The 18,630-nt window shown below is 54.5% G+C and overlaps 1 protein-coding gene across 2 annotated transcripts in view; it reads right to left on the bottom strand.

Moving 5' to 3' along the window:
* The window catches only part of SRGAP3 (SLIT-ROBO Rho GTPase activating protein 3), a 69,944-nt gene that overhangs the window by 29,000 nt on the left and 22,314 nt on the right, over positions 1–18,630 (bottom strand). For both annotated transcript variants that reach the window (XM_071439273.1, XM_071439274.1), the window contains exons 2-4: positions 11,363–11,555; positions 7,907–8,069; positions 2,030–2,092 (exon numbers count right to left, since the gene is read on the bottom strand). In XM_071439273.1, the coding sequence (XP_071295374.1) occupies positions 2,030–2,092; positions 7,907–8,069; positions 11,363–11,555 (419 nt within the window). The remainder of the gene's footprint in view (positions 1–2,029; positions 2,093–7,906; positions 8,070–11,362; positions 11,556–18,630) is intronic.

Raw genomic sequence — 18,630 nt, 5'->3', positions numbered from 1 at the left:
GGGTGACTTGCATCAGAACAGCAACAAGGCTGAGCTAAAATCAATGTGGTTGTTTTGGCTTAGGTTTGAGACAGTGAATGCCTGAGAAGCCTGTAAAAAATTGTTGTTTCCACCCAGTGCACAGAATTCCCCTCGCAGAGGCTTAAAAAGCAGCCTTGCCAGGGCATGGACGAGCTGTGGGTAAAGGCCTGGCCAGAGGCAAGAAAATCAACTTCCCTGTGCTGACAGCAAAGTGACATTTCTGACACAGCAGCAGCCTGGTGTCCTGTGGGCCAGGTCCCTACCCCGTGCCTGGCTTTGCCAGCAGCCACAGCTCCCGTGCTGCTCATGGGCACCCCACGTGCTGTACAGAACACACAGCAGCAGCTCAGCCCCAAAGTGTCCCCAGGCACCCCAGACCCCTGAGCTGGGGGCAGCTGGGCCCCTTCACCTGATGGCTCAGGAACAGAACTCTGAGAGCAGGAGCTGCTGGCACCAAGCACACGTGAGGTGACCCTGATTGCCCCGTGGGCTTTTTCTTCATGCTTTTGAAATCTGTCCCCTCCCTGCTCCCTCCCGCCTGGATGACACAACCAGTTTGTTATCTCAGCAGCAAGGCTGGGCGCAAACACAGAGCTCCTCCAGCTGTCCCAGTTTCCCACTCAAACCAGTTTGTTTCACCATTCAAGCCCATTCTGCTCAGCACACGGAGCAAAGCAGCGAATGGCAGAAGTCTCAGCTCCTGTGGGGACGAGCAGAATGACCCTGTGCTCCTCCCTGGTCACTGCTTGCAGTGGGACTCAGCACAGTGCTGGCCCCCATGTCCCCAGGGATGGCCTGCCCGTGGCTGGGCTCAGAGCAGGCTGCTCCACAGCTATGCAGCTCGGGCCAGCCCTTGCTGGCCTCCCCTTGTTGTGCATCTGTCATGCTGCTGCTGCAATTAATCCTAATTAGTCACCACCCCTAACACAGCTTGTGACATTCAACCATCAACAACGCACTCCCAAATCTCACACAGGCTTTTTAATCTGATCTGCTGTCCACCCACACTGCAGGTCTCACAACAATCAAATCCTTCAACAGCCAGCGCAGGAACCAACCTGTTAAGAGGAGATTTATGGCAGAAATTTCAAATACAATCATTCATGCTCTGTTGTTTAGGCCTGTTTTTCAAAAAGATGAAATAGAATGATTGTTTAGGAATAAACCTACTGCAGCATTATTTATGTACCAGTTACAGATACAACCAAAGAAAGAAAATATATTATCTCAATTTTCCAACAAAAAGGCAGACTTTATATGGTTTTGTTGCTCCTAAACCACAAATAAAATATTTTTTTAAAGAACACTTGCTACAGGGCAAGAGGCAAAAGCAACACAAAGACTTTTACTACTCTGCTATGAAAACCCGCTTGAAGAGCCACGTCCTGACTAACAGCACATGATCTCACTGGGAGGCACAGACAGCTCTGCAGCCAAAGTGCTCCTCGGGGCACAAGACAGAGCTGAGCCCCTATGAGCCAGAAGTTTTCTGCATTCCCCAGCAGAATGTCGTGTTCAGCCATCCCCCCAGGGCTCACAGGGGCACGGAGGCGTCCAACAGACAAGCAGGGCCAGCTCAGAGCCATTGGTGCCTGGAAATCACCAACCCAGGGTCTGAGCAGGGCCAAAAGGTGATGGGGTGCCCAAGCCCCAGCAGGTGAGGGCACTGCAGACACAGGGATCTGAATGGATCAGACCCCAGCAGGTGAGGGCACTGCAGACACAGGGATGTGACTGGATCACACAGCCCCAGGGGTGAGGGCATTGCAGACACAGGGATCTGCCTGGATCACACCCACACTGCCCCTCCAGGCTCCAGGGAAGCAGCTGGGCACTGGGACCCAGCCCTGGCCTCCAGCACTGCCACCCCAGTGAGGAGAGAGCTCCCAAGGGATGGAGGGGAAGGGATGGGCCCCGCTGCAGGACAGCCAGGGCAGAGCCCTCTCAGATTTGCTGAACAAGCCTGTGCTCCCCAGGCTGGGGAACAGGGGGATGGCTCAGTACTCACCGTGTAGAGCTCATTGGTGACTTTCAGGAGCTCCTCGTGCATCTGGAGGCCAATCTCCTTGCTCTGCAAGACAAAAACAAGGAGAGGTGAGACTGTTATGCTCAAAACATGCAGATCGAAAATGAAAATACAGTTCAGAGGAATCATAAACGTGAATGCACAGCACAGCAAAGTCTCGTGCAGTTTCAGAGCAGCTCTGTATTCATTTGAGGTTGATGTTTGCCCATGGATCACCCAAGCTGGGTTTCAGAGACCATGAGGAAGAATTTCGTATAATTTAACCTATTTACCCTGCAAAACAGATGAATCTGAAATTACAGGCAATACTGCTTTGCCTTTCCACTGGTAAAATTCATTCCCAGCCCACAGCCAAGTCCCCATTTGGGTATAACACCCAACACTGTCCCCCAGTTTGGGGACTGGCAGGGTGTACATCATCCAACAGCCATTTGTGTTCCCTAGACTGGCATTCTCCAGCCCCACAGCGTCACCAATCAGTCTGTCCTGATCTGAAAACTCTGCTGCTCTGTGATTAAACACATCTGCTGCTGGGCCTGCAATTCCAGCCAATGCTGGTATTTCAGAGCAAAGACTACCAGGGCTCCCCAGCACCAGCATCCCAGGTTTACAATTCCCTCGGCCATGACCCAGCCCCCAGCTCCTCCTCAGTAGCTCATTTTCACTATTCTGACCTGAGTGAACCAAAGCATCTCTGAAAAAGGACATTACAAAATAGCTACACCACAGTTATATAATAAAGTTTCCAGTTTCACAACAGCAGCAGCCAAAGTTCAGCCAGCTGAGGAGACACTCCGTGCCAGTGAGGAACTCCTGGCATCCTCCTGTCTGCTGAAATGCCATTATCAGGCTGTGTTTTCCCTTTCCTTGCCAGGCAGGATGAGGCAGATGCAGTTGCCAGCCTCGTAGAGCATGGACACAGCCCTTCATGGAGAGGCCACAGCATGGGGAGCTGCCCAACACTGGAGCCTGGCTGCAGATCCAACAGCTCCTGCTGCAGCCCAGCAGCTGGAGGTGCTGGGATGTGCTCACACTGCTTTCCTGCCTGCCTGAAATTACACCACAAATCTCTCCGTGGAATCTTCTTGGCTAGGAAACACTTATTATAGCTTGAAGATGTGTTTAAACTAAGTATAGACACCCCCTCCTCCCTCCCCTAAACCAAACCAAAACAAAACTGAGCAGTTTCTCCCAGATTTCCTCAAATAACTCCAGGAAGTTTTGTGCACGTGGGCAGGGAAAACAACATTCCACCAGTCTGGGTGATGAGAGAAGCCCTCGACATGGAAATGTCCTCTAATTCCAGTCAATGAGATAACCTACAGACTTTGAAAGTTTAATCTAGATTATCAGAAGTTAGGCTAAAAGCAAAGCCTGAAACAAGCAGTCCAAAGGGTGACAGTCCCACCCAGTAACCACAGTGTGTCTGTGAGTTGGTGCAGGGCACCTGGGACAGCCCCATCCTCAGAGGCCTGACTGAGCACTCTGCCCCCACTCCCATGGGTACCAGGGAGGTGCCAGGATGATGCCAGTGACCACAAGGTTGGACCTCAGTGGAGGCCCACGGCCACCAGGAACCCATCTGCACTGGAGCCCAGGCCCTGTCCCCTGCCCACCAACACTGATGGTCATCACTGCTCCCAAAAATCTCACTGGGGCCTCATTCACAGCAGAGCTGTGACAGATTGCATCCCCCCAGACACAGCCCAAAGAGGTTTGGGGACCTCCTCACCCTCTACAGCTCCTGACAGGAAGGTGCAGCCCGGTGGGGGCCAAGTTCTGCTCCAGAGAACAGGGGACAGGACAAGAGAAAACAGCCTCAAGTTGTACCAGGGAAGTTTGGGTTGAACACTTGGAACAAATTTCTTCTCCATTCCTGGAGGAATTTTAAAGCTGTGTGGACGTGGCACTTGGGGACATGGGTTAGTGGTGGCCTTGGCAGTCCTGGGGGAAGGGTTGGGCTCCATGGCCTCAGACAGCTTTTCCAACCCAAACCATCCTGTGATTCTATGTGAGTTATTGCAGCCAAGGTCTCCAGCCAGGGGCTTGGAGCCCACAGCCTGCAGGAGTCACACGCAGCCTGCAGCCACCCCTGCTGCCAGGAGCAGGCCCCAAGCCAAGGCTTCCCAAAGGCCTGGGGAGGACAGGACAGGCTGGTGGCAGAAGCTGTGGCCCAGCTGGGCCGCAGCTCTGCCTCTGCCCCGGATTTCCTGCACCGTGCAGGGCAAGGCCGCAGAGCTGTAATTTTCAACCCAATTTTAGACTCTGAAATAGAGCAACACAAACAGGCTCGGTTGTTGCTCCATGAGCTACACCTGCACAGGCAGCCACAGGTGGGGAGCACAGTCAAAGAGCCAATTGCTTCCAGACACTAACCCAACACCTGGCCCCTGCTGCAGAGGGCCTGCAGCACTGCTGGGAGACCCCCAGCATCCAAGAGGGCAGTGAGGATGAGTGAGGATGAGTGAGGATGTGCAGCCTCTTCCAAGCTGAAGGACTTGCCTGTCCTCCAAGCCTGCTGCCTTCCCTTTCTCCAGTGGAGAAATTTTATTTGTGTACTTACAGAAGACAACACCAAAACACCATTCCAGTTCCTGGGACCATCCACAAAACCCGAACTACAATTTAGGTGCTTCCTTTATGCTTCACATTCCTCCTAAAACCCACAGCTGCTCACTGAGACAGCAATGGCTTCAAGTTAGCAATTTATTAAAACTCCTGCCATGCTGACAAAGCCTGGGGCAGCAGCAGCATGGATGACTGGCAGTGGACATCCAAGACAAAGACAAGAGCTCCCATCCAGACACTGCTTCTTCATCCAACCTCCATCCAGGACAAAGCAGCACGGGCTGTAATTAAATACACTGTCACAGCACGTAATTAAATCCCACACCGGGGAATAAGCCAGCACCCTTATTTTAGACATAGCAATGCTCTGTCTCAAACATGTAATTTCCTGTATCCCATACCTGGAAGAAGCATCATACTTCCTTCCTTCTGCACAGCAGGCTAGATTGCAGCAAACATCTCCCTGGCAATGGGTGCCTCACCCTGGGTTTGAGTGTGCCAGGACACCTGGGTGGGGAGGGACAAACTGCCTGGTTCAGGGACAGGAGGACACTGGGGTGGGGAGGGACAAACTGCCTGGTTCAGAGACAGGAGGACACTGGGGTGGAGAGGGACAAACTGCCCAGTGACAGGAGGACACTGGGGTGGACAGGGACAAACTGCCTGGTTCAGTGACAGGAGGACACTGGGGTGGACAGGGACAAACTGCTCAGGGACAGGAGGACACTGGGTGGAGAGGGACAAACTGCCTGGTTCAGTGACAGGAGGACACCTGGGTGGGGAGGGACAAACTGCCTGGTTCAGGGACAGGAGGACACCTGGGTGGGGAGGGACAAACTGCCTGGTTCAGGGACAGGAGGACACCTGGGTGGGGAGGGACAAACTGCCTGGTTCAGTGACAGGAGGACACCTGGGTGGGGAGGGACAAACTGCCTGGTTCAGGGACAGGAGGACACCTGGGTGGGGAGGGACAAACTGCCTGGTTCAGGGACAGGAGGACACTGGGTGGAGAGGGACAAACTGCACTGCCCGGTTCAGTGACTGTGACCCCGCCTGTGCCAGGCTCAGCCAGGGAAGCCGAGGGAGCAGCAGCTCTGCACCCACATCTCTCCAGGCAGATTACCACGTGCTGAGCTCCTTAGTTATGCTCACCCTGTAGCCCTGAGCCCTCCCCACCCTTCCCAGGACTGCTGGCATTTACATAATGAGTGCAGGAAACACAAAACCTCCTGGCTCCTCGTGTCCCCGCAGCGTGTCACAGGCCATTAATAAACTCTAGATGGGAAGAATTAAAAGTGACATTTCTGGAAAAAAATGTTACTCTAATTTACCATCAAAGAGCAATCTCCAGCACACCCAGCAGCTGAGCCATGACTGCTTTAACCCTTCTGCAGCCAGGTTATCTGCCAGCAGCCTCGCACAGCCTGGCCCCCTTGGAGGGTTTTACCCACCACACTCAAATCCAGACTGGGCACCACAGTGAAAGCTCCCTCCTCTGAGCAGCTTCATATGCTGCAAGGCTGGACCTTCAGGACCCATTTACCAGCATGCTCCTGTTTCCACAGGGGTGCCCCAGGTTCCCACTGAGCACTGCTGTGAAGTGGAAGTGCAGCCTCAGATCCCTTCAGACAAGGTGTGCCATAGGCTGAGAAAAATAAATAACCTGAATATGCCCAAAAGTGGCAGCCTCCCTGTCCACATGAAAGGTAAATGTTGACACAAAGTAAGTCTTTTCCCTGATTTAGCTGAACCTTATTTCCAGGGACAGGTAAGTCCAAGGAACAAGCCCAGTGAAATCACAGATGCCCACAGCTGTAAAGGCTCCTCTGGATGCAAAGCAGGTGCTGGCTCTGGCAGGCTGCAGAGGGAGTCACCCACCTCTCCTGGAGGAGATGGAGGAGGGACAAACAAGGAGCAACCATTTCTATCAAATTTAAGTGTTGAGCCTTAGAAGTTGAAATTTAAGTTCAAAAGTAAGGGGAGATGGAAGAACACCAAAAACAAAGAAATAATTCTGCTGAATGGATGAAATTCTTCACCATCCTGTCCTGACTGAGGATTGACATACAACAGGAAAACACTCAACACATTCAATATATGTCCTTGTTTGCAAGCTGGCTGTGTTTCCAAACAAGACACACCATCCCCAGACATGGGCAGGGAAAGCAGAAGCATAGTTTAAATATAAATCTCAAAAACCGGTTCAGAGCAAAATGCAAATGAGAGGAACATTTTGAGATAGAACTGGACTAACTGACATCTACCAAGTACCTCCATTTCTGGAGGGCAGGAGAACAGGAAAAGGGATGAAATCCCATATCAAACCAGCCAACACAAACCTGACCTTGCAGTTTAATTTCTAGGTCAGATCTATAAACTAGAGGAAACTGGCCATAAAAATATCACATGAAATTTATTCTCCAGTCAGGCTGAAATTTCCAGATAAGCCCTGATTATGAGCCTTCTCCTGCTGGAGAGGCAGGTGCCCTGTGGCTCACCCTGCTCCCTCACTACAGTCCCCTGATGGAAACAAGGCCACAGAGCCTACCCTCTGCTGGGACTCTTCATGCTCTTACCACACCCCACACCTTCAATGAACAGCTCTGGTCCACCTGACTGTGTGATTCTCAGAAGTCTCTGATGCTCCTTTTTAATTCGGTTATCATTAATAATTCTGTATCATCAGCAGATTTTGTCATCTTACTGTTCAGGCTTTTTCCAAATAATTTCTTAGGAACTGCACTGGAACTCTCCTTCCCTTTTTTCCTGCCTTTTAACTAATCATTAATCCAGAAAACAACCCCTCTCTACTCTTCAACAGCTCCTCAGGAATTTCAGCTAAGTCCCTTTCCCAGTGAAGGCCCTAATGACATGATCTCTGGCTCCTGGGAATACCTCCCCTGAATTTCTGAGGCATGACTCTTGCCCTCAGGAAGCACAGTGACTCCTTTCTTGTGCTGCCTCATGGCTGTCATCCTGCTCCTGGGCAAGGTTCCACCCAACAAGCCTGTTCTGACCTGTTCTCTGAAGCCCTCCAAAGAGTCTGGAAAAAAGAGTCAGCCCGTTTCCACCTCTCACTTCTCTGGCACTGACACTTTGAGCACCAGGTCACACCTCACACTCCAGACTTGACAGGTCTAGATCTCAGTTCCTTTCAAACTCTAGGATAAATACTACCTGGAATGACTTTGGTGATAGTCCCTTGCAAGATTTGCTCTGCAACATTGATGACAATTCTATTTTAGACTAAAAGCCAGGATGGATGCTCATGAAGCAAGGCTGCCCAGTCACCTTTTTGAAGAGCCTGATGACATCCTCACTGATCTGGGACAGCCGCACGATGACATTGTTCATGAAGATGTCGTTCAGGGTGGCGTGGTCCCGGCTCTCCCGACGCGTCTGCGTCAGAACCAGGTACCAGCAGTTCACAGGGGACAGGAGGTGCTGATCTTTCCTAGAGAATCGTGGAAAAGAAAAATCAAAAAGGCCAGGTGAACATGTCAAGAAGGCACACATTTTCAAATGAACACTGTGGGCACATAGCCTCCCTCCCTCCCCGCACACAGCCACTGGGATTCAGGGCATGATCTCCCCTTCCAGCTGCACCAGCACTGCCACACAGGGATGTCCAGTGCCACGCAAGCACCTGTACCACAGCCGGCCCCCAGCCAGCCCCTTCCCAAACTGTGCTCTGGAAGATGGCGCAGGAGAAGAGACATCCCTGGAAAGGGAGAGAGCTTTGCTCTATGAATACAGCTGTCACTGCTGCAGAAGGGCCCTTTGCCCCCACTGCACTGTGCTGGCTTTAGGGCACTGAAAAGTGCTCACCAAAGGGTTCTGCACCCAACGTTAGTTCAGAGTGTCTGTGCACAACATGAACACACCCAGGTACGCTGTGGGGGACAGCGTGGAGACTGCAGACCCTGTGCATGCACACACAGACAGAACAACTGCCTGCAGACTGCAGGACGAGTCCTGGCCCTGGAGGCACCACGATGGCCAGAGCCAGGGCTGGGCACAGCCCGCTGCACACGGCTGCACGGGGACAAAGCAGCACTGCAGGGACGTGAATCCTGAGAGTCACAGCCTCATCACAGTAATGACACACATGAGCAGCTGGGGAAGTGCTGCAGATGGGCCTGCTAAGGGCAGGTACACAGCAGTCTGGAAGATAAAAATGTATGAAGGGAGTCTCTGGACATGGAATGGACAGTGAGGACTCAGCAGGAGAGAGCACTGAAATGAAGCTGACCCAACTAACACCACCAACACCAGCACTTGTGCCCAGGTCCTTTAGAACAGTGGAGAACCACTTGTCACCTGTGGACACTGCACAGCAGCAGCTTCTGGAATTGTAAGCAATGCAAAGTCCCAATACTGCTCTGAGCTAATGGGTGAGGGCAGACAGCCCCTGAGCCTCTGTGGGCTCCATCTCTGAACCAGAGCTCTTTCAATTCCTTGGTGCACAGCGCAGCACCCAGCACCACACAACCAACATGCAACAGCCAGATGCCAGAAGGACAGAGAGGATCTGAACAGCAACTCATCATCAGCAGAGCTTGGCATAAGACAGCAGTAAAGCCTCACACCAGAGAGACCGAGTAAACAGATTAAATGGGATTTAGTAATATGGAATAAATAGGATTTAGTAATGTAACAGCAAAAATCACTGCTCTTGCAGCTGAAACAGGAAAAAAATCACCAGGGGTTAGAGGAAGAAACTCTCTGTGAAGAGCCTGGGGCTGGTGAGGAGAAGGGCAGCAAGCAGGCAAAGCCCAGGCTCTCTCTGAAAGGCACTGAACAGCAGCTGCAGCCTTTGGCCACTGACTGAACAACGTGAGCTTCATCCGGAACAAAGGGCACAATTCCAGCTGAGAGACTTTCACAGACACCGCTGGCAGAAACTGAGACAGGGACAAACACTGTGGCCCAGGGAGGCAAAGGTGGAGAGCTCGGGTCAGGTGCTGCAAGGAGAGCAGCCAGGACCAGCACCTGGCTCCATGCTGCCAGTGCCACACGGTCCCAGGGCACAGGTTGTGCTGGGCACACAGCCTGCAGGGCACAGGGCACACAGCCTGCCAGGCAAAGGGCACACAGCCTGCAGGGCACAGGGCACACAGCCTGCCGGGTACTGGGCACACAGCCTGCCAGGGACAGGGTACACAGCCTGCAGGGCACTGGGCACTCAGCCTGCAGGGCACTGGGCACACAGCCTGTCGGGTACTGGGCACACAGCCTGCAGGGCACAGGGCACACAGCCTGCAGGGCACACATCCTGCTGGGCACACAGCTCCTGTCGGGCACTGGGCACACAGCCTGCAGGGCACAGATTGTGCTGGGCACACAGCCTGCCGGGCACAGGGCACACAGCCTGCCAGGCACCAGGCACATAGCCTGCAGGGCACTGGGCACACAGCCTGCAGGGCACAGATTGTGCTGGGCACACAGCCTGCCGGGCACAGGGCACACAGCCTGCCAGGCACACAGCCTGTCGGGTACTGGGCACACAGCCTGCCGGGCACAGATTGTGCAGGGCACACAGCCTGCCAGGCACTGGGCACACATCCTGCCGGGCACTGGGCACACAGCCTGCAGGGCACTGGGCACACAGCCTGCAGGGCACACAGCTCCTGCCAGGCACTGGGCACACAGCCTGCCGGGCACACAGCCTGTCGGGTACTGGGCACACATCCTGCTGGGCACTGGGCACACATCCTGACAGGCACAGCTCCTGCGCTGCCCATGCTGCCCAGTGAGACCCTGCACCCCAACACTGCCAGGAGAGCCAGCTGTGGCAGGGGACACAACAACCCACAGCAGCTGCCAACCCCAGCACGAGCACCAAGCGTGGCCCCACAGAGCCCAGCCGGGTCCCTCTGGCCTGGCACACACGGGGAGCAGGGAGCAGCCCCCAGCTGCAAGGGGCAGTGGCCTCCACAGGGCCTTGAGGTCACCAGCCAGCAGAACGGCACAAGCCAGTATCCTCAACACAGAGCAGTCGCCTCCAAAATGAAATTCTGAGTCAAGGTTGTTTTCCTTTCTATTTTCTTCAGATATTTTCTGGTTTAGCCAAGCTCACAAGTGTGGTTAAACTGAAAAGAAGCTGCTTTTGAAAACACATATTTACATATTCATGGATTTCACAATTGCATCACTGGTTTGATTCTCACACAATCCCAGGACTCAGTTCATATTTCCTATTTCAAAGCTTTGTTTCACAATATTTCCACTAAGGATCTGCCTCCCTCCAACACCATACGGCTAAGCACAGAAAAAGCACATACTTTATTGCAAATAAAGTGCAGTAAATTCCATTTTCAGAAACTGCTTCCAACCCTGAGCCTGCCAGTGAGCCGGCATGAAACACCCAGCACCTGGATAGCTGGTGACTGGGCTACACACAAAAACCAGGATTATGGACCAGGCCCAGCCCTATTTGCACAATCAAATCAGTGGCTGAATTCAAGACCCTTCAAAAAATCAAGGGGTTTGACTCCTTCCTAGTCCCCAGTTCCTATTTTATTGTGTTGCTCTGGAAGTGCTCAGTAAGTGCAATTCAGGCAGCACAGGTCAGCGATGCTGTGGTGCAAGTCCTGGACAGACAAACGTCCAGTTCCTTCTGTGAGCCACGCAGGGATGAGACAGACGAGGCTGACGTGACTTCACTCTGCTTTAGGAGCACGAGGCCGCAGGCCAGCCCCCGGTGCCCCTTGCTCTGCACCAGTCTGCCCTGGGAACAGCACTCACTTGAACTGGTGCTCCCTGGAGCTGCGGATCTTGGAAGAGAAGCGCTCGGCCAGCTTCTCCAGGCTGCGGGAGTACTCCAGCTCGATCTCGGCCTTCCTGCGGAAGAACTCCTGCAGGTCCTGCAGCAGCTGCAGCCGCGACTCCGACTGCTGCTCCAGGCATTTGAACTGCTCCACCAGCTGCGTTCGGATCTCTGCAGGCACAGGACAGGAGAGGAACAAAGACATCAGCTACAGACACTGGCCAGGAAGGTTCTCCTCCCTTGTCCCAGAGCAAACAGCACAGCTCTGCCGGAGCTCCCTCCAAGCCCTGGGTGAATTCTGGCCTCAATAACCACAGGATCTGCTTCCCAAGAGACAGCAGAACAGTGCCATCGACCAGCCTCACATTAAACCTTATTCTTTGTCAAAATAAACAGTCTTACAACACTGAGACCAACCTCAGAGCTTTCAATTGCCTTTTGAAACCAGAAAACCATACTTCTATCTATCTGGTACTACCTGAAATCACACACTATTCTCATGTAAACTAAGGTTTTATTTCTTGATAAATGTCCATGTGAATACCTTCAATATAGCCAGCACTGACCTTAAGGAAGCTGGCACTGCCATGCACCCGTCTCTCACCCCATCCCCCTGCACTGCCAGGTTTAACAACAAATCCAACCCAGCTTTGGCTCAAAGGCTTAAAAAGTCTTTCACACCCTCCAAATCCCAGCTCAAACCACCAAAGGTTTCATCTGTTCCGTGTTTATTTCCTTTCCCCAGAGGACCTTCAGACACCAGGACAGACACACTGCAGTCCCCTGTGACCTTCCCCAAGTGGGCTCAGCAGCACTGGAGGTGCCTGTGGAGCGTGGGACGGGCTCCTTGGGCAGCTGGTGTCCCCGGCAGCACCTGGGTCCCTGCTGCATCCTGTAGGAACAGGCACTGCAGGAACAGCTGGGCTCCAGTGCTGGCCCTGCCTGGCGCTGCCAGAACCCAGCCCCTCGGCTGCAAATAACCAATACTGATCCCAGCAAGGCAGGCAGGGAGGGAGAGCTGCTCACGGGCACAGCCAGACCCCTGGCCCTGTCTGCAAGAGAAGCAACACAGCACCTGTGGCACAGGATGCGATGGAAATACACCTCCCCAACTCTTCCCAAGCCCGGGCAGGGTTTCTGCAGCTTTGTGAAGTGCACCTGGCCAGGAGCCCGTGCAGGAGCTGCTCACTCTCCCTGGAGCAGCAGCTGAGCTCTGCCTGGAGGGTGTGTGCAGAACTGAAGGGAGAGGCAAAATGAGACTAGACCATAGGAAAATCTATTCAAACTGAGAACAATTGGGCTGAGCTGGCTGCAGGGGCAGCTGCACGGCAGAGGGATCAGAGGAGCTGGAATGGCAGGGGTCAGCTGATGGAAGGGGTCCTTGTGCTGCCTCCCGTTCCCAGAGCCCTCGGGGACAGGGGAGAGCAGCCCCAGCTCCCCAGCACCACTCAGCCCTGGCAGAAGGCAGGTGGGCACAGCTGAGGCCACGCAGCTCCTGCACGTGCTCACCTTGAGACCCTTCACTCCTCCCCTCATGTGCCCAGACCAGCCACGGCACTTGTGGCCATTTTAGTCCACCTACAGAAACAGCCTCTTGAATGCTCCTAACAGCTGTACCAGCAATCCATGACACACAGGATGTCCTTTGCCTTCCCTAAGGTTTGTAAGGTCTGTTTTTCTCACTTTGCTCACCTGACACCGGTGAGAAGCCAAGGGCCCAGCAGAGGAGGACGGGTGAGGCAGAGCAGGGATGCTCAGCACAGCTGCTGCCTCTGCCCAGACAGGGCTTTCCCCGGCATTCTGGGCATCTGCTGCACACGGACATACAGACATCAGCCCTCACTCACAGCAAGCTGCAGAAGCTCCAGAATGAAGGACAATCCCACTCCACTGGGAATGCTAGAGATACCTTCAAAAGTTAAATTCTCTGCTAAAAGAATGGAGGAAAGGATGCTAAATTGCAAACAAGGTCTCACAAGAACTGGTCTTTATTCTCTCTGTTCCCAGTTTGCTGGAACCCAGCTCTCTCTGTCCCTGGCACACTTTGACCTTTGTCAACAGAATTTCTTTGTTTTTCCAATGCCTGTAACGTGTTGATTTGACACTTCTGTTTCCTTGCAGGAGTTCAGCCAGGTCAGTGCCAGCCCAGCACAGAGGCGAAGGACAGGCCCTGTGGGCAGAGGGAGCTGCCAGCTGTGTCCCTAAAGCCACCAAGTGACAAACCATCACACCAACAGTGGAGATGGGCACTGACCCCAGGGGCTGCTGCTGCATGCTAAACGGGAAGGGTTTGTGTAGAAAACAAAGTGCAAAGCTGCTGGCATCACCAATGCAAAGACAGATGTGGTAGCAGAGAGAAGGACATTGCTCAGTGCTCCAAGGGTCCCTGACAGTCAGCACTCTGGGGCAGCCCCGACAGCTCCTGCACTGCTTGCAGCCATGCTACATCCATCCTGTCCCTCGGGGGATTCACAGGCCTGCAATTCCAACCCTCAACCAGCTGCCAGTTATGCTTTCCACATAATAGATGGTAGATAATCTTCTCTTCAGCACCAAACCCCAAAACTTTACCTGTGGCTCCTCGGCTGGCATCAGCCACCATGGAAGCCAGCCCCAGCAGAAGGACAGCAGGATACCCTGCAGAGCTCATGGACAGGCAACACACGGGAAGTTCAGCAGGGGCTATTAAATAAACCCAATTCTCCACAGGCAAACAGTGGAAAATCCTGGGCAGTTAAGACTTGCAAAGGTCGGAGCCTAAACTGACCCAGGGGAGGCAGGGGAGCCAGGAGAGCCTGCAGGGTGGGCTTGGGGCTGCTGCAGCCCGCACAGCCTGCCCCAGCAGCTGCGGACCGGAGCCCGCTCCTGCTCCTCCAGGGGATGGGGCTTGGCACAGCACCCCCGAGCCGCGCTCTGGCTGCTCAGACAGGGCCAAACAAAGGCGGAGGTTTCTCCAGCAACGGGCTGGGCCAAGGCAGCCGGAGCTGCGCCCCTCCCGTGCCCGCGGCACCAAGCCCGGCACGGAGCTCGGGCCACCCCGGCACAAAGCCCGGCACGGAGCTCCGGCCACCCCCGGCCCAAAGCCCGGCACGGAGCTCCGGCCACCCCCCGCCCAAAGCCCGGCACGGAGCTCCGGCCACCCCCGGCCCAAAGCTGGGGTGCAGCCCGCCCACCCCCGGCCCAAAGCCCGGCACGGAGCTCCGGCCACCCCCGGCACAAAGCCCGGCACGGAGCTGGGGTGCAGCCCGCCCACCCCCGCTGCTCCACCGCCCCGAATTATCCCAATCATCCATCCAGGAGAACTGCGCTGTCACGGATCCTCCCGCCGGGCAGCCTGAGACAGCCGCTCCTCTAACATATGCCTCACCCCACTGATTTGTGACAAGTGAGAAAATATGCTTGGCAACAAAAGCCATTATTTTCTCACAACTGGGATTAGACCCAATAGTTCATTGCAAATATAGCACAGCAAGCTGGACTCAGGGAGGATCCAATTCTTATACAAATACAGAACACACTAACAAGGCCATTTGACTCTCAATAGTTTTTATGTCACATTCAGAGTATCCATGTGCTGCTTGCCCTAGAAGTCCAGCCCTCTCCATAACAGAAATGCCTTGGGTGCATTTTCCAGCGCTTTGTCACCCCGTGTGTGACCAGCACACGCGGTTTCCCCGGGGAGAGCCCTCACGCACACTCGGAGCTGATGCAGCTCCTGGATCACTGTGGAGCACCAGCCACTGTTCGTTCCAGCAGGAGAGCCCCAGCTGCGGGCAGTGAAGCCAGCACAGCGCCGGAGCCATGCCCAGGAGCCAGGCTCAGTCCGGGCTGGATCCCAGGCTGGCAGGGCATTTTTCAGAGCCCACACGTGTCCCTGGGGTGCCCCTGCTGCCGGCACCTCGGGCACCGCCTTCCCTGCACAGCGGCTCCGGGGCTGGAGCAGCAGCAGAGGGATGCACGGGATGGGCTGCCACAGGAGAGGCTTTGTCAGGCCCCAGCAGTGACAGCACTGAGCCCCACAGCCACGGAGCTGCAGGCCCTCAGCCTGGCGCATCCGCAGACAAATGCCAGGGGTGCCCTCATCACTACTGTGGAGCAGCCAGAGGGGACCTGCAGGGAAAGCAAACAGCCCAAAGCTGCCCAAGCCTCCCCTCTCCTTCCTTCCGTGTGATTAGTAACATCACTGCCTAGACAAAGACAAGAGATACGGCTCCTGGTAAAACAAAGAACAAGACAAGCCTTTTATCTGAAACGAGTGCTCCCGGTTAAAAAAAAAAAAAAAAAAAAAGAGAAAGGAAACCACTTCTCTCCAGTATGAAAACAACTCCTCTGGCAGTGGCATTTCTCAGGTATTTTCATGTGTGTCTGTAATCCCCAGCCCGTGCCGCAGCCCTTTGTGGGCACAGCCCCAGTTTTCCCTCGTACCCACATCAGGACTTGCTGGGCTGTGAGGCAACAGCTTCATCTGCAACCACTCCGAAGGGAAGTGAAAGTGTAAGATAGCCTATCTTGAACCCAGGGACTTCTTCCCTCCTGGGAAACCCCTGCCCTGGAGCAGGCCCTCGTTTAATGCAAAGGGCAAAGGAAGATGAGAACAGCCCCTCAATGTCCAAGAACAAATACCACAGCTGATAAGGTGACAATGAAGGCTTGAAATGATTAATAATGAGCTTAGCAAGCACAAGAAGATGGTGGCAAAGCTCTGCCACCGAGAGGCACAGTACCAGCAGATCCCACACGCTGCTCCCTTCCCTCTCCTGTCCTTGCACACCACAGTGGCTGCTGCTGCCAAGGCAGTGGCATTTGTCATAGACTTTGATACTCCACATCCACAGGAGCTCCTGACAGCGGATTTCCCTTAAAAACCATCTCTGAATGCAGCTCTGAAAGCAGCCAGCCTGGCTCATGAGGAGGCAGCAGGGAACATTAAGTGTTTGGGGTGAAGAGAGCACCCAGTTCCTTCCACAGGCAGCACTGCCCGCATCACAGCCCATGCTCCTGGGACACCAGGAACCAAAAACCAACCAAAGGAATCCAAACAGTGGGTACTGTTAACTTCAGCTGAGCCTCAAGGCCAAACTTCCCACAGATCAAGAGTGAGAACAGATACAATGGTGTGCGGCAATTATGTCCAATTTAAGAACAGAACAGAAACAGCACTTCAAACCACACATCATGTGTGCCAGATGGGAGGAGAGCTGGCCACAGAGTGTCCAGACCCGGCACCAATGCCAGCCACAGCTTCCCTGGCTCTGGAACAGCTGGGCAGCTGCCTCTCCAGGTTCTCTCTCATCTCCTGGACAATGCTGTGCAGGGATGCCACAGTCCTTCCTCTCTGACACTAAGGAGAAGGCAAACCTGCTTGCAGAGGAAATCCTCACTCTCATGGGAGCTGGTTTGTTTCACTCGGCACCACTCACAGAAATAAGCCAGAGTGACCCAAAGTGGTTCTTTTCCCTGCCTCTCTCTGTGAAGAGAGGCACAAGCAGAGCTGGAGCCTGGCAGCAGGTACTGACCCAGGCCCTTGCCAAATGCAGGGCACAGGACCAGCACAGGCACAGCTCCACACCGTGTCCCCTCTCCAGGGAGCACCCAAAGTTCCAGAGCACCCCAGCTCTCTGCTTCACTCAATCCTGCTGTGCTTCAAGGTTCATGTCAGCAGAGAGGTCTGTGCCAGCCCACCGGGCCTGGCAGGGACACTGCACAGGGACACTGCACAGGGACCCCGGGCACAGGGACACTGCACAGGGACACGGCACAGGGACCCCCAGGCACAGGGACACTGCACAGGGACCCCCCGGCACAGGGACCCCGGGCACAGGGACCCCCCCAAGCACAGGGACACTGCACAGGGACCCCGGGCACAGGGACACAGCACAGGGACCCCCGGCACAGGGACCCCGGGCACAGGGACCCCGGGCACAGGGACCCCGGGCACAGGGACCCCCCGGCACAGGGACACAGCACAGGGACCCCGGGCACAGGGACCCCCGGCACAGGGACCCCCGGCACAGGGACCCCCCAAGCACAGGGACCCCCGGCACAGGGACCCCCCCCCGCCAGGCACAGGGACCCCCCCCCCCCCAGGCACAGGGACCCCCCCCCCCCCCAGGCACAGGGACCCTGTCCCCAGCCCCAGTGAGAGGGCTGGCGTGGGGGAAGCCCCTGGCCTGGGCTGCAGCATCCTCCAGCTCCTTTTCCCACAGCCCCTGGCACCTCCACGTTTCCCTGGGAACAGAGACTCGTCCACTTGTAATTCACAGCCTGAACTGGTCACATCTGCTGCCACTTTTGTCTGACTGCGAGCAGCACCGAGGGAGTAAATCTCATTTATTGTCCCTGCACCCTGCTGTCTGGCTATGCGGCCCTGCACTCATCATGCTGATCAATGGGAAGGAGAATTTACAGGACTAAGGTTGGAGTGAGACCCCAGAAATGCTCATTTAAAAAGACTCGGAGGAGGCTGGGATTGGTTTTGTTGTTTGGGGTTTGAATTTGGGTTTGTTTGTTTGTTTTGGGGTTTTCGGTGTTACATTAGAGAAGCCAAACTTTAGAGAGGTCCACCCCAAACCTCCAGCACTCCAAGATCCCTGGCAATCCCCTGCTTGCTGCCTGTGTCTTTTGGGGAACCCCTTGTGCCCCACAGCCAGCACTTCTGCCCAAGTGAGCTCTGTCCCCAGGAGGAGAAGGGGGAAGGCAGAACAGCTGCCTTTGCTGAGTTTGTGCCTCCTCTGGTTTTGCCTGTTAGGAACACAAGGGATGCACAAAAGCATTAAAGAGAAAGAACCAAACAGATCTTTTGTATCTGTTCATGATTTAAGAAGAGCAAAGGAAGCGTCACCAAACCAGATGGTGGCTTTTTCCCCAGAGAAAACAGCTCTTCTGCCTGCCCTCCTGCACAGGCGGCAGGAGCTCCAGACCCTCACTGCCCGCTTGGGAGGCAGGGCATGGCTGGAGAAAGGGGGGCTTTCACAGCTCAAAGCCCTGCAATGATGTAACCGGAGCTCCGGGCCGGCGGCTATTAAGATGCAAAGGAGAATGTATTCAAACTGGAAAAGAAAGAGCTGAACAAGAATGTGAATCCTGCCCTGAGCCACTGAGATGGAATAAAGGAGAAGATCATTAAACGGTTCACTTCAGCACCTCACATTCCTTAATCCAGGCATGGAAAGATTTCACAGATCATTAAGAGAGCGGCGCTTTGCAGACAGTTCCTAGAGCCAGCCCCTTGTATCTGTGCGAGCTC

This window comes from Agelaius tricolor, unplaced genomic scaffold (genome assembly GCF_023055355.1).
Source record: "Agelaius tricolor isolate 1412-34295 unplaced genomic scaffold, bAgeTri1.0.p SCAF_14, whole genome shotgun sequence".
NCBI lineage: Eukaryota > Metazoa > Chordata > Aves > Passeriformes > Icteridae > Agelaius > Agelaius tricolor.
Note: the sequence above shows the minus strand (reverse complement) of the source record. Positions and strands in the feature narration are given on the sequence as shown.